The sequence below is a fragment of the Pyrgilauda ruficollis genome, unplaced genomic scaffold (assembly GCF_017590135.1).
Source record: "Pyrgilauda ruficollis isolate IOZ18807 unplaced genomic scaffold, ASM1759013v1 scaffold16, whole genome shotgun sequence".
NCBI classification, from domain to species: domain Eukaryota; kingdom Metazoa; phylum Chordata; class Aves; order Passeriformes; family Passeridae; genus Pyrgilauda; species Pyrgilauda ruficollis.
This window is the reverse complement of record NW_024514764.1, coordinates 11,986,066-12,002,007: the sequence shown is the minus strand read 5'-3', so window position 1 is coordinate 12,002,007 and position 15,942 is coordinate 11,986,066. Positions and strand designations below refer to the sequence as shown.

Sequence of the window (15,942 nt, the reverse complement as noted above, 5' to 3'; positions counted from 1 at the left end):
TCCTTTGAGGATTGATGGTCCTTGTCTTAAGTGCCACAGTTCTCTTTGACACAAACAGGAAATAACTGAGAAAACAATCAGCCCCTGTTGGTTCTTCTCTAGAGCCACTTATTTTGACTCAGCTGCTTACCTTTTGTAGAGGAGCTGCTGTCGGACTGGCCTTGGAAGAAATCTGATCAGAGTGTGCTTTTTTAGTGGATCATTTAAAAAATCTTCCAGACCTTCAACCTAGAATTATTTCAGAAGTTAATCAAAATGCAAAATGTAACTATCCCCTCAAGTATAAAGCTTTGTTACTCGAATTGCCTACTAAAATATTTTCTAAGTAAACCTTACTGCTTTTGTAAAATGCTTAAACATTATTCTTCTTAATCAATAAGGCAGAGGATTCAGTAAGATTATAAAAAGCTCCTGGCAAAATAGTAGCTTAAAAATTTGCAGTATTACAGGGCTGTACCTTTTTTTTTTCACTGAGCCTGTGAAAAGCAACTACTTTTTCTGTAAAAGACTGAAGTGTCTCCTCTCCTCTCCAGGGTCTAGTTTTGCTAAAACAGATTAAGGGAGTATTTCTCCCAGCCTATAGGTACAGCTGACATCATCAGACTTTGAAGGAAAACAAAAGATCACTGTACCTTGTAGCTGACTTGTACAATCTGAACAAAGACTGAGAGAGGCAGGCAGAGGAGAATGTCACTGACCAGAGCCCATCCAAAGCCAAACTCCCTGTGCATGGGCAGGGGAGGGATGTAACGCATCCAGGAGGAGTCATCCACGTACACTGCCAACAAGAACACTGCCTCAGACACAACAAACCCAACACTCACACCTAGAGTCCCACTGTGACTGCTCAAGCACCACACAAACGGCAGGTCACAGTCTGAAAATCCAAAATTATCTGAAAATTCTCTAAACACTTGATATTCAAACCTTTCTGAAGGAGATTTTTATCTATTTTGCAGTGCTGAACCATGGTAAGGTCTGTAGTTAAGTCAGGATGTGCCACTTCTTACCTGTTTGAGTAGACAGATCTACTTCAGTCTCCTGTGCAGAGCTCTCAGGATTCACCACAGTTGTCACAATTTCTAAGGTCCCATCTGGCTGTGCTTCAATTACAGCTGCATTCTCATCCAGCCCTTGTGTTTTCTCACCATCACTGCCTCCTTTTTTCCGTGTTTCATTTAAAGGGTGTCCATAAATTAAGTACCAGAGGAACATGTGGACCATTCTTAAACGGGGCATTTTGGGAAGAAAGCCAAGAGAACGTCCAAGTCCTGGAACTGGGAGGGAAGATTAAAGACAAATAGAAACAAAAAGAGGATTAGAGCAGGAGAAACAGCTCTAAAACAGCTCTGCACAAAAATAATATGAAGAAAAGTGGAAGATGGGCAGTTGAAAGTAAATTTAAGTTACATATAGTAAAGAAGTAGTAGTAAATACAAATGCTCCAGTTCACAACTGTAGAAAACACAAACAGCTAAGAAAACATTGGATAAGTTAGACTGGTTTAATATAAATCCAGTTTTATTTCTATAGTAGAAAAAACCTATTTGTAACTTAGGAGACATCTAGAAATTATTATTATTAATAATAAATGGGAAGGTGAAGGATGACAGAAACCCCAAAGGTGGCTGTACCTGTAACAGGATGATAGTTCTTCAGCTGTATTATGCCCATTTTATCATCAGTTTTTCCTGCCCGACTATTATCAGCTTTACATGAGCTTTCTTGTGTATTTCCTGAATCAGGAACTGCCTCTTGACCTTGGTTTTCCTCCTCACCATGGTCCTGGGATGTTGGTGTCTGGGGGACTTTAATCCTGTAGTAAAACCACACAGCACTTAGGTAAAAAATAAGCAGAGCTCAATTCCTCTTTTCCCTGACTTCAGGAGATATCAGCACGTCGCCTCAGCTTCGTGCTTCCATTTCTCTGTTGTTAAAGAAGAGATTGTTTGTTTGTTTTGCTTACCTTGTGTTTATTTCCTCTGCATATTTTTGCATACCCTAGATAAGCCAAGCTCCCCCAAGCCATCCCTGACTTGCCTGTTTGCAGTGCTGGAGTTGGAGATGCGGAAGCGCACCTGCTCGATGGCGCTTTTCACCAGGGGATCACTGGGACTCACCGAGGGGTGCACAACAAACTCCACCTGTCCACAGCAGCACAACACAAACAAAAGGTGTTTATGGAGATACTGGCTCTTAATCAGATGCATAATCCTGAGATTAACAGTTAATTAATTTCATTTTTGGATGAAAATTCCTGTTGCTACTTTGTATTAAACAAGAGGTTAAAGTACATGGTCTTCGTACTAATAAACTGCCAATGACATTTCTACAAACCTTGGGGTTTGGGCTTTTAAAAGCTGAAATAGCTGAGAAACAAATACTTTGACTTGCAAATATTAGTCTGAGAGGGAAAAAAGAAAAGTCAGAGCTCATTAGGTGAAAGGCCAAGCTAACATGTATTGTTGCTGAAAGCACACACAATTCAGATTGGTAAGATTTCATATGTGCTCTACACTAATTATGCAGCAGGTAATTTTCAGTGGATTCAATTCTCTGCTTATGAGCATTTCACACTAGAGTAAGTGACAAGTCTCAGCTCCACAACCCCAGACATCTGACTTCCATAAATCTCAGTAACAGCAGATTTTTGTTTTAAAATTAAAAATCACATTCTATAAATTTCAACTCAGAAACTCACTGAGGATTTTTCATACACTCTTGGCTTTCAAAAGGAGTTTAAACAGATTTTTGGTGCAGCCTGGCAGTGCAGGGAAAGAACCATGAATCACAGAACAGATAAGCAGCAGAACCTCTGGGAAGGGAGATTCAGAGACTTTGGTCTCTGGCCTATTCCTTGGTCTCAATTATCTGCAGCCCAATAATGGACAGCACTGATCTGGTTCTCACAGTAGCTTAGTCTGACATGAAGCCTCTGGGTAGCTCCCCTGTGGGTTCTGCTACAAGAAGTGAAGTCACCCATGCATTCCAGCAGGAAGGCCCAGGGCAGTGTGAGAAGTGAGATGAGGGCTGTGTCTGTGCTGTCACCTTTTTGCTGATGCCATCCTGGATGACCGTGGTGCGGTAGAGCCTGAGGAGCCCGTCCCGCGCCAGCCTCTGCACCAGCCGCACGATGGACTTCTTGCAGCACTTGGTGGAGACACCTTCTTGCTTCTCTTGATCCATCACCATCTTCTGAAGTCTGAAAGATGCCAAAGATACCTTGCATTTTAAGGCCAGCAATGCTCCAAACTGCCTAAGCGCTTTGTTAGAGGATGTGGGGTGAATGGCCATTTCTTTTCCTGCTCCCTCTTCCCTTTTGCTAGAGACAACTGGGAACTTTGCTTTACATTTCAGCTCTATTTTCTTTGTACTCAAGCTTTTCCTTGTTAGGGGAGAACTGCTGCTCAGATGACAGCAAATTCTCAATGCCTGATTCCCCTGTGCATGGCTACAGTGCAATTACAACTACAGCCTCCCTAAGGTCAGGAGAACCTATAGCTTTTTTAGTGGTGATTTAACAAATGCAGTCAGTTCTTGCAGTTGTGAGCTCAGTTCAGCTTGAGGCACAAAGGGTTTATTCAGTGGTTTCAGAGCACAGAAATGACTCCTGCATTCACAACATGGATACAGACACACATATCCCACCACGTGAAGCCAGCTCTCTTCTCTCTTCTTCCCCTGCTACAGCTGGCAGGGGCGTGCTCACACCTTACTCTCCCCCTGCCTGTTCCCATGCACTTTCCCACAAATGTCCCAGGCCCTAATTCTGGGCTCTCTCAGTCCTGGGGAATCAATTCTGAAAAAGGCCTGGAAGATAATAAGGGAATGAAGCAATAACTGAATGTACACATGGACTTCAACTGTCCCGAAGATTACCACATCCTGGTAATTAACAAATGCAAGGCAAACACCAGTAAATTTCCTTGGCAGAGACTGGGGAGGGACAGGACTTCCACTGATTCTGAGGAACCTGTGAGGAACCTGCTGGCAGCACTGAAGGGACAGCAGAGACCTGAAATAGCTTTCAAGCCTGTGCTTGGATGTGACTCAATCAATCACTGCTGAGGCTGGTGCCAGATGAGGCTCTAATTTTGTAACACTCTGCAATTAAACAAGGTGACAGAAGGTTTCAAAATTCTCAGACCAGAGGAGAGTAAGGCCACGATTTCTTACTAAATTCCTACAGCAAGCAGCCTTGGGTATACTGACATGCCAGGATCTTCTGTGCTGACACAGAAGATGGATGTTGCAATCCAATTTGTGACAACACAGTACTGCCAATTTAGGATCCAGCAGAGCACCAGAATTCTCATTTCTTTTTGGAGGTGAAATCTTAAAGGGCTGAAAGACATTTTAACACTTAGGGAAGTATCTCCAGCTCAGATAGGGTGTCAGGAGAAGACATATAACACCACATAAAACTGCAATGAAAAGCAAACTTTGAGGGCCTTGCTAGGATGCCAGTGACCAGTGATGAGTGACACGAAAACCTGAGTCTCTCCAGTCCACACAGACCAACACATGAACACGTTTGAAACCACACAGAGATGAAACTGATGCAGATGCAAGAATCCTGCAGCAGGGAAGTGCTGTACCTTACAGTGACTTAGGTCACAGCCCAAGTTTGGCACACTGTGAAGGGATAAGTAAGTTCTTTGATCTGTATTTATGAGACATATAACAAACGAAAGCACTCCTGTGTAATTATCTGCATGGACTACTGCTGCTTCCAAAGAGCCGATTAAGATTCAACCACCCTCTCCATCCTTACAGCAATGGTGCCAGCAGGGACAAGCCAAGGCAGAAGGAACAAGCCCCCAGTGCTCCCAGCACCCCAGAGGGGAGCTCAGCCTGCTCACGTGAAGAGGCTCTCGATGAGGCGCAGGTTGCGCACGGCCTCCACGATGAGGTTGCGGCGCTTCAGCAGCCTGTAGGTCTCGTGGGGCCTCTCCAGCGCCGCCGCCTTGCAGCGCTTCTCCTTCCTGGGGCCACAGGGCTTCTGGGGACAGCACAGCACATCGAAAGGGGGCATCAGCCAGCCTGCCTGCAGCTCAGTGGGGGCTCCTCACACAGCAACAGCTCAGCAATTCCCCGTTTGGATGGATTTATTTATAATAAACTACTCAGATGAAGATTGTCTCTTATCTCCCGTTCCCAGGAAGGCAGACAGGGGATGACAGCAGCCCATGTGTGCTACATTAAGGTCTGATATGCATTCAGTCAGCACAGAATTCAGAGGGCACCAGGGAACTAACCCAGAACTGTATTTTGGACATCTACCCTCCTATCTCCTGGAAAAATTTTCACTCATATCTACAATGCAGTGCAGCCAAAATATGAATGTACTTTGAAATTAATTTAAAAAAAACCCCAAACAATTTGATAAATAACTACAAAACCTCTAGTTTGAATTCTTACTACAAGAGCACAAAACTTAGCTCAGACAGCTGTATCAATAAGAAGATATTAACACGTGATCTCACCTTAGGATCTTCAAGTCTGACTTCCTCCACCTCAGCCACATCTCCATCTTCATCCGTGGGATGAGCACAGGTAGAAACATTGGACTCCTGCTTTAGAGTTCCCAAAGTAGAACTATCCCCTGAAATATTGTCTGGGAGCTCCTCAGGATCTTCAAGAATTTGAGGAGAAGGCTGCTTCTTTCCCTGAGACTTCACAGCTGTTGGCTTTGAGCCTGGTTTGAGAACAAAAAGCCTTGTAATTGTTCTGCTCTCCCTCTAAGAGGCATTCTCCCATCTACCCAGGTAGCTGCACTTAAAAGCATTCTGCTACACTCTTCATACATTCTGCCCTGCTGGAAGCAGTGGTTTGACCATGAAAGACTGCATTCAGCCTCCAAAAGTTAAGCTAAAAAAAAAGTGAACTCTCTGTCATCAAATAATTCTCTCCACTCAGAAACCTTTTCACAGCTTGGAAAGTCATGAAGGGCTTATCCAGAAACTGCTGTCTGAAGAAAGGAGAGTTTCTGTCTCAAAGATTCGCAAGTTCTGTCAGAAACATGACTTTTCTGACTCAAAGCAGAATAAGAATTTAATACTACTCCAAAGATAATCTACATAGAAAAATAGAGATCTCCTCTGTTCCACTGGAGTTTACCAGAGAAGTTGTAGGAATACCTAAATAGGTTTAAAAAATTAAGTAAAAAAACCTCCCACTATATTTTTTTAAAATATATGTCCCCCAAAGGCTGGTAGGTTTCACACTAACAAGTTCCAAATAACTAAAGAAGAAGCTGAGGTAACTAACTTCAGGGGACAAAATTTTGTTACAAAATTCTCAGGTGAGTAAGGCTGTGGGTCAATTCATCCCAACCTTGAATATCCAAGGAGCACAGTGTGTGAGCTCAGAGAAAAGGGGAGACTTAGCAATGGGGTCAGGAGAGGCAGCACAAACACTACTGGGACACAGACACCAGGCCACACTTCAGCCCCAACAGTCTCCAGAGGTTACCACACTTGGTTCTCCAAACCAGAGCAATCTGGGGACAAAGCAGGGAAATAACCAAATAGGCTTAAAAATAAATATGTGATCAAAAACCATAATGGAAGCTGATAACGTTATTTGTTCTTTAATAAAATGATCCATAAGAAAAATGCAGGTAGCTCTCCAGATTTCCAAAATCACAAGTTACCTTTGGCTGGTGTTGTCTGATGGACATCATCTTGGACACGTGATTTCACTGGAGAACCAGCGCTGGCTTTTTGACCCTTTCCTCTCTTCTTCCTGTCCTTCCCTTCTTCCTCATTGTCAGACTCTGAGGCCACAGTCTCCTCTTCTCCAGGAGATGCATCTTCCACAGGTGGGGAATCTTCTGGCACCAGAGCCAAAGTAACTGTAGCCAGCTGCTCACTCCTGGCCTTCTCCCTCTCAAACTGACGGTTTAAATCACTTTCCTCTGCAAAAATGTAGGAAATGTACTTTGTTGTCCTTTGCCGACCTTCATCCTCCATAAAACCCTGAGAAAACAGTTGGAATGTTATTTTACCATCTTGCTTCTCCATTCCATCAGTGTTCTCCAGCATCAACAGAGAGAAAATTTTCTCAGTGTTATTCCCCACCCATCAAAAGATACAATATTGTTTTTTTCTAAGTAACAAAAATGTCCCTAACCTTCACGTAGAGAAATCAAAAGGAATTCTGTGCCTGAAAAACAAACAAATCTGCATTACCAGTGTATTAGAATGGAACTCCTACAGTATGTGGGATGGAGAAAAGTCTAAGGAAGAACAAACTGCGTGTATTCAGAGTAGAAATCAATTTTTTTCAGAACAAAAATGTTTGTGAAATAAGGGCACTGCAGCTCCCTGAGTGACTCACACTTTAGTGGCAGTCTGCCCTGTCTGCTCCAACAGGAGCTTACAAGGATCTACAAACTCACAAACTTCACCTATCAATAAGGGAAGACTTCATTTTCACAGCTGACTGGGGGAAAACTTATCTAGATCTTCCAATGGTTTATACAGCTTGTTTTTAACTCTACAGAACCTTCTATTGAATGACAAGATTTTTCTAAAAAGATTCCCAGTTGAGAGAAGATGGCAATTATCCTGCCTTTGTGGAAAGTGACTGTTGGGTACATGCAAGACATGACAGCTGGATTAGTCTAGTGAAATAAAAAAAACATTGAAATATCTGGAAATAAGAAGTTTAATCAGCATAACTCCTAGAGAAGTAACTGTTTTGCTCCAGAATTTCCTGGTATTTTCAAAAGGCAAGCAGATGAATGATCTTACATGGACAGAAGGTCTTTGAGAAGATTCTTCAGTGCTCTGATTAAAGCAGGTTGCAATCCTAATACTGAACCCTTGCCTTACACACCTTTTACTCAACTGAATTAATTCTCTTTTCCAGGACTCTCCTGCTGTCATTCTCAAATCTCTGCTGTTTCTAACGTTTGAGGTTAACAAGGTTATTCCCAGAATAACCAAAATTGTACCTTCAGTTTCAATAAGTGTCTGAATTATTTTATTTTAGCCTCACCTTGACAACTTTGTACCTCTCCAGAAGACGACAGAGCATCCTGGCTTCCAGCTTCCCCACATTCATAGCCAGGCGAAGTTCTGCCTGAGAAATACCTTTGGTTCCTCTACTTTCAACTGTTGCAGAAAGGAAAACAAAAAAATATCTCAGGGAAATAATCTGACTGAATTTTATATATATCTATTTCTATATACATTAATATTTCCTTGAACAACACTATATGCCAGAATATTAAATTTAAGATTCCCCACTAACCAAAGTTTTACAGACACATAAAATATTCAGCCAAATACTGTCATAAACCACAATTTTACATGAAGCAGTGCCCAGCAGAATGAGGTATGGAGGTGACAGCTTCAAATTAGAAGCATGGATGATTTTTCTTCCCTGGCAGCTTTCCACAGTTGGATATTAATTTCTCCATTTGGAAAGGAAAAGAGATAGGAGAATAATGAACACTGTTTGCTTCATCTTTTCTCATCCCATCACAACATCCTGTTTCTGCTGGGTAGTTGCTAAGCTTCCAGCAAGGGCTAACAGGTGGCAGCATCCCCAGTCTAATCTGGATTTAAAGCTCATTTTGCTATGAAAAAATGACACTTCCTGACACAAAAGCAACCAGAATGTAAAAACAACTGCAATATACACATTTCTTTTATACTACAAGGAGTAAGGAGGTAATGGGAAAAAGTCTTCAGATGTCTTAAATCACCTACTTAACTGATATGCCTGGGTGAGCATATCCCTTTCACAAACAATATCCACAGGCTGAACAACTTTTGTGATGATCTCTTCATCATCATCATGATAATCTTCCATTTTCTTCCGAAATTCCTTCAGCAGTTTAAGGCAACGGACCATGACATCAGTCCCTGTGAAAAATGAGTGTTAGTAACAACTCCTAACAAAGTGCAGGGGGTGTGCACTGCTTCAAACAATTTTACTTTTTTCTCAACATGAAGAAGTAGCAGTGCAATGGGGAACAAATGGGACTAAAGAGAGCTGGGTATTTCTAGGAAAGGTTTCCAACAGCTTTTCCCTTTGTATGAATCTGGAAATCAGGTGAATTTTTGAGGTGCTCCAAACCTTCACATCTGTGCCAATGCTAGGACTGTGTTGTAGGAGAAACTTCCAGAGAATAAATACATCAATGGAAGGATTAAGTGCTGATCCCCAGAATTACAGCTGGAGAACACTTAATTGACTGGGAGATCACTCACTGGGTATTAACCCATTCCTTTTTACAAGGACAGAACACGCTGCTGCCCACCAGCCACAAGATTCTTGCAGATGATTTAATTCCACATTCCTTGTTCCTGACCATCAGCTGTGCTGTGGTAACTCTCCATTCACTGGGTTCTCCCAGCAAAGGAGTGAGGACAGCTGGCTGCAGGAGAGCTGAGCTCCTGCTGGATCCTTCACACCAGTGGTAACTCCAACTGGGTTACTGGGCACTGCCACCCTGGCAAACGGCAGTGATTCAGCAGTGGGGAGAACATCTCCAGCCATCCCTGCTCCTCTGCTACAGACTGCTGTGAAAAGGCCAGATGAAGGCTTTAGTTGGAATCACTAAGGTTTCAGCCGATGAATTTTATCTTGTGTTTATATATCTGAGCAGTTACTGATGCCCAGCTGACACAAAGTTAATCCACAGTCACTTCACCATGTGACTGTGCTCCAGGCCACATGATTCCATAATTTTCACTCAAGCTGAATCCTTTCCCTAGGATGCTGCTTAGGATTTAAGTGCTGACATTTTGGTAGGGCTGCAAGCACTGTTATTACATCCTTTGTATTTCTACAGCCCATCAATTTTCAGTGGAAGAAGTATTTGAAAAAACAAACAAAACTCCCCATAGAAAAGAAATCCCCCAAACCAAACCAATTCCTTTTCCTTTAGCTCCTGCTGCCCAATAATAATGTTCTTCCTATAGCAGATGCTCTGGCTTCATCCTCAGTGTGTCCCACATATTTCTATCTTCTTTCCTGTATAACTCCAGAGATTAAACTATCTTGATCTCTGCTGAAAATCAGCTATTATTTTAATTCATCCTCCTTTAATACCTAGTGTTTTTAAGGCATTTTTGTGGATTTTCAGCTTTTACATCTGTAAGATGGAATTATCATTCAAGTGAAAGATTCATCAAGTGGCATTTTTCCCAAATTTAAGCAGCAAATGCAGCTGCTGTTTTGCCCATCTCTGACAGAGCATAAAACAGCAGGTTTGTAAGTGGACTTGTATTTTCTTGTCTTCCAAGTAAATACCTTAATTGCAAGTTAAATGCTTTCACTACTGCCTAGAAACTGTGTTTTAGGAGTGCTGTCTGGTCTTTTGGCTTTTGTTTCCAAGTGTTTGCAGCTCATTAGAACATCCCTGAAAGACCTGGGTCATTTCTCTCTCAGCCATCTTGATGCTGTACCTGCTTGTGGCCCCTGCTTCTCTTTGTTCAGAATACACTCTCCCTACAGAGAATTTCCTTTCCCCAGACTTAAAAGATTTGAAGGAATTTGTCTTATCGACAGCCTTAATCCAACTCCATGCAATCAGCACTCTTTTTTGTCTTCTGGAATTTTTCATGGTTTTATTGGCTCTTTCACTTGCTCCTTTAAGATCACTCCTATTCACAAAGACTGTGTAATTTGCAATGTTTAGTTAATATCAGATATTTTTTTCTCACAAACAATTCATTATATCTCTAAAATAGACACTTCATCTTTCAGAACTATTTTCTTTTTAACCCTGCAAATCTGCCTCTTAGGATTTTCTGTGATTAAGGATTTGGTTTAGATTTCCTTCAGGAATTGTATTAATTCCATTGGAGGTACTATCCCTCCTCATACCTTCCATTATTATTTCTTGTAGTTTTTTCCCCATGCAAGTTTTATCTGTATCTTTTCCTGAGAACAGTTGCTTTCTTTTGTTCCCTTTCCTCATGCAGTCCTGCTCTTTGTCTCTCCACTACATGCTTGGAAGTTATCAGCAGTTCCTGTGAACCAATTAAACTGGCATTCAATGCTGGTTATGCATTAAACCACCCCTCAGCAGACTGTGGCATTTTTGGATAGCAATTTCGGGTATCCCACTTACCTCAACCCTGTTATCAGCTCAGCTGGTGAGATAATAATGCCAAGGGTGTGGGTTTGACCCCTGTGTGGGCCATTTACTTAAGAGCTGGGCTCAATGGTCCTTGGAGGTCCCTTCAAACTCAGAATACTCTGTGTTCTGTGAATTCCAAGTGCTGTAAGACCTTACTTCCCTTATTTGATAGGAAACTTTTCAGAGAAGCTTTGCATTCTCATGACTTTCAGGAAAAGTCATACCCAAGAATGGTCTGGTTTTTAATTTATTTCATAATGAGCCTCATTTTCATTAAGTTTTTGTATTTTTTGGTCAAGTTTATTGACTTGTCATTTAACTTCAACCTGAAAGGTCAGCAGACTGCTGTGTTCCTACTCTGTATTAGCTTGAGCAGTCTTATCAGGTCCCAAGACCACAGCTTAGATTAATATTCAACAAACTTGATGATATTCACTCATTAAAAATCTGTAACAAATGCTTAATTCAAGTGGGCTGCAGCATTTTAACTTCAGTAGCACACTTATCTACATAATTGCATGGACAGATTTTTTACTTACACCTCTTTTAATTTAAGATATGAAGCTCATAGATAGAATGGCATCAATGCAATCACACAAAAAGAGAGCAAAACCATTACCTTTCTTTGTCTTGCAGGGTCCTCCATTGGGATTTATGTCTTGCAAGGGGACAGAGACAACCTTGGCCAGGCCAGCATTCATCATGTACTGATAGAGACGTTTGAAGGTTCTCTCACAAAGGCCCTGATGCAAAGAGAAATGGCAAAAGTCACTGCAGCCCAAAAGCTTCCCCTGCTGCTGACTGGTATCAAAATCATTCACACCACCTGCTCTTACAACACTGTATTTTGGGGTAGGATATCCATAAGAAACTTAAAAGCCTTTTAGTGCAGAACCTGAGATGTTCCTGAGTGTGTTGTATCCCTCCAGCTCTGCCACCCACACAAACAGCAGCAGTAGAAAAGTAAGAACTGCATGATGACATCCACTGACAAAACTTTTCTGAGGCTGTGGTTGGAACAGAACTGCTTCCCTATGACAAACACCAACAGCAGTTTGATCTGGTAGGTTTTTAAGATCCTTTTCCTACCCTAGCCCAGAATTTTGTGCAACATTTGAAGCAGGCAGTATGAATGAGTGCCTTTGATACTCAGCATCTAGATTCCACTGAATGAGAGTTTGAAAGAGTAACGAATCTCACCAATTCTTCCCTCAAGTTTCCTAATGTTTCCATCTGGTTTGAACGAGCACTTAGCATACTTGAGAGCTTCTCCATCAGAATATCATATTTGCTCCTCCTAAGCAAGAAAGAGAATTATTTTACATGTAAGTATGCACATAACTTCATAAACACGACTTGTAGCTTTAGAAACTGTCAGTCACTAGAAAAAGTATGCTAAGTGTTCTCAGATTGGTTTAGGAATTCTAGTTTTCTTTTCCTCCTGTGAATAGCACATGAGATAATTTGTCTCTAAGAAAAGACCTCAAAGAGGAAACAATGACTAAGCCCAAGCTGTTACTTCACTGGCAACCCACAGAAGCACAAGTTCTAATCATAAACAAGACAGGAAAACAAAACAAAAAATCGACTAGAAATGTGTTTAAGTAAAAACAGTCAAAATGAACAGAGTGATTAGTGCTACAAAAAGAAGAACTATGTTTATGCAGGCAGGTGACAGGCACTAGAAGAACCTGCTGTTTACAGCTCCAAGACAAGTTTTAAAGTGTCCGACATTTGGAAGAGGAGTTAATAAATTGGAAAGTGTCAATTGCAGGAAACTTTGATGGCTCTGTGACAACAGAACAATCCCTCATCACAGTAAAAGGTCAAAGAGTACCCAGGAGACCCTTAAAGCATACCTATCAACATGGAAGCGAGTCAGGAGCAGCAGAATTGAGTACTGCTGTGCTCCACTCGGCAGCCGGATGACGTGGGACTGCATCGTTATCAGACCACTTCTGTCCAACACCCTCCTGTGATAATGGAGCTTTCCAGCATCCACTCTGAAGAAAAGATGGCAAGATAGCTATAGGAATAGGAACTTCTGCAAACAAACTCTAATTATCCAGTACCCAGAACGCTTTACCTGTAATACCTATAGCCTTAGTGATACGTGCTAATTTTCAAAGTGACAACTCAAAGTTAGGAAGTCCACAATTAAGAAAACCTGTGAAATTTATTTTCATAGTTAATCCAATTAAACAGAGAAACACCTCTGATTTTAACCTAGAGCCTTTAGGCACAGAGTGTCATGACATGGTTTGATGAATCAGCACTGTATCCCCATGCCCTCCTTTTCCATTCTCTCTTTCTAATTCGTGGCTATGCTGCAGTCACTGCCCTCCTTGGAACAGCTCTGGGATTCATCTCCCTCCTTGGTGAGCTGGCTTGCGCCACCAAACTGACGGAAAAGCACCCATAAAAGTTTTCCCCTCTGTCCCCATCATTTTAATTACCTACAAGAGCTCCCTAAGTGGCAAAAAACAGCACCAGGTGGTGTGAAAGCTACAACCCACCCATGTCCTAAAAGCAGTGAACCCTTAGAGCAATGCTGATATTCTCCAGAACTTCAGGACGCATGCAGAAGTTCTCTAAGAAGGTGTGTAATGCTCCTCCATCAGCAAAATGCATGGCCTAGTTTGGGAGCTCAGGCTCCCTCTCAATGGAGGAGATGTCACTCAGGGAAATGCTGTGGACAAAAGGTGCCTGTCCAAGAATTCCTTCAGAATGTGGGTAAGATACTTAGACAGCAATATAGAAAAGGAAACGAAAATCATTTTTCTATCCCAAATTTGAAGAAAAGGTTATTTAGAAAAAGCAAGAATTTCCATGAATCAGAAACTAGTGTATTGACCCACCAGACAAATTTGTGGCTCTCTGTGAAAATATCAGGAAGGGCAATGAACTCAAGGATAAGACCAGCACAGTTCTACCAAACCAAGCACTCCTGGTAGTAAGGATGAAACACTACAGTCCAGCTGTTCAAACATTCACAGGAATACTTAAAAACAACCTCGGATTTAATTCTCAGAGCAAGACCCAAACTTACTTGAAAGCCCCAGTGTGAAGGTCCCTCTGAAGCTCTCCCTGCCAGCGAGCTCGGCCCAGACGCTCCAGAATGCAGTAGGAAAAGTCAGGGAGTTTCAAGTCAGGGTCCCCCTCCCAGCCTATCAAAGCTCTGTAACGCTGCTCCTGGGAAGCAACAATGACTAATTTCTCTCCCCATCTAAGAAACAGAAGGAAAAGTAATGTTTTGTTACTGGCTCCATAAAAACAGAGAGATCAATCCCTTTCTCTCCACAAACATAATTCCTGATATAATCTGTACAAATTGAGCAAGGATTAAATTTTACATTTTAGAAGTTTTTTAATGCCAGATATAAGGATTTCACTCACTTTTCAACAGCTTCTTTGTAAGTATAACAAGGCTGCAAATCCCTCTTCCTTATTTGATCAGTGATGTCTACTCTCTCTTTAAAATACTGGCAGGAACCTTGTATGCCATCTTTGTTATCCAAAATCATGTGGATAGGATAAATATCATCTGAAGAAACAGGATCTCTTTTGGTTTCCAATATTCCTGTCTCAAGGTCTATTTCTTCATATCTGAAATAAAACCAAAGAGCCAGTATTTAACCAAGCAAGTAGAAATACAAGATTGTCACAAACAATGCTGATACCTCTAGCAAGTATCTTGGAAAAATGAATCTCCTTTGAAACCTCCAAACTGGAAAAATACAAAGAGCAGAGCTGTATACTCTTCAAGCATGACCAAACTTTTTCAGCATGCAGAAGGCAGAAGGAGGGAGAAGCATTATTTAATCTTTGAAAAGTCAAAGATGTGGTGGGAATAAGAGAAACATAAGAGTTCACAGGTAAGGAAAATGACAGGTACATCCACCCTGCTGACCAGGACATACAAATTCTGCCTGTGCCTAGGTAGCAAGCAGTCATTTGAATGGAAATCAGGCCAGGACTCATATACAGCTCTCCTAAATCACAGAATCATCAAAACTGGAAGAGACCTCTAAGATTATCCAGCCATCCACCAGCAGCACCACTGTGACCCCAAAATCCATCAGTCAGCGCCAGACCTTAAACATCTCCAGGCATGGTGCCTCCACCACTTCCCTGGGCAGCCTATTCCTAAGCGTGACCCCCCGAACAGTGAAAATTCTTTGTATAACACCTGAACAGGGTGGCTCAGAGCCACCCTCGGCCCTGCCTGCTGCCAGCGGCCACCGACGTGCTGCTGCAGCAAAGCCTGGGCGAGAACGGCAACCGGGCCGGGTTTAGCCTGGTAATCGGGCCGGGTTTAGCCCGGCGACCAAGCCCAGCAATCAGTCCCGGGTCTCCGGCGGGAAGGGGCCGGGGCCGCCCGGTCGCTGCCCTCACCGGTCGTGCAGGCGGAGCGGCGGGCGCGGCCGGGGCAGGAGGTAGAAGCGCACGTCGGGCTGGGCGCTGAGCGCGGCCCAGAGCAGCTGCTGCGTGTCGGGCTCCAGCGGCAGCGGGAAGGGCGGCGAGCGGGCGGCCAGGCGCTGCCAGAGCGCGGCCGCGGTGATGCCGTCCAGCCCCTCCAGGGCCACCTCGTCCAGCAGCGCCCACAGCGGCTCCATGGCCTCCATCCCCGCCGCCGCTTCCGGGCCCGCGGCGCGCAGGAACTGACGGCGGCCAGGCGCGACCGTCGCCAGGGAGACCGAGCAACAGGCCCGGCCCGGCCCGGCCCGTGCTGCCGGGAACTGTGTCTGCCCAGGGGCCGTGTCCGGGTCCGTGTCTGCTCGGGGTCAGTGTCTGTCCGGGGTCAGTGTCCGTGGTCCGTGTCCGGGGACTCTGCCCCGGGA

The 15,942-nt window shown here is 43.2% G+C and overlaps 1 protein-coding gene across 1 annotated transcript in view; it reads right to left on the bottom strand.

Moving 5' to 3' along the window:
• GTF3C1 (general transcription factor IIIC subunit 1) overlaps nt 1-15,861 on the bottom strand; it is a 38,757-nt gene extending 22,896 nt beyond the window's left edge. The window contains exons 1-17 of the mRNA XM_041462775.1: nt 15,497-15,861; nt 14,498-14,707; nt 14,151-14,327; nt 12,961-13,104; nt 12,302-12,398; nt 11,721-11,844; nt 8,721-8,876; nt 8,005-8,120; nt 6,656-6,980; nt 5,487-5,698; nt 4,863-5,002; nt 3,049-3,202; nt 2,041-2,144; nt 1,635-1,816; nt 1,011-1,277; nt 633-778; nt 131-228 (exon numbers count right to left, since the gene is read on the bottom strand). Of these exons, the coding sequence (XP_041318709.1) occupies nt 131-228; nt 633-778; nt 1,011-1,277; nt 1,635-1,816; nt 2,041-2,144; nt 3,049-3,202; nt 4,863-5,002; nt 5,487-5,698; nt 6,656-6,980; nt 8,005-8,120; nt 8,721-8,876; nt 11,721-11,844; nt 12,302-12,398; nt 12,961-13,104; nt 14,151-14,327; nt 14,498-14,707; nt 15,497-15,726 (2,882 nt within the window). The 5' untranslated portion in view covers nt 15,727-15,861. The remainder of the gene's footprint in view (nt 1-130; nt 229-632; nt 779-1,010; nt 1,278-1,634; nt 1,817-2,040; nt 2,145-3,048; nt 3,203-4,862; nt 5,003-5,486; nt 5,699-6,655; nt 6,981-8,004; nt 8,121-8,720; nt 8,877-11,720; nt 11,845-12,301; nt 12,399-12,960; nt 13,105-14,150; nt 14,328-14,497; nt 14,708-15,496) is intronic.
• Between the last annotated feature and the right edge of the window lie 81 nt (nt 15,862-15,942).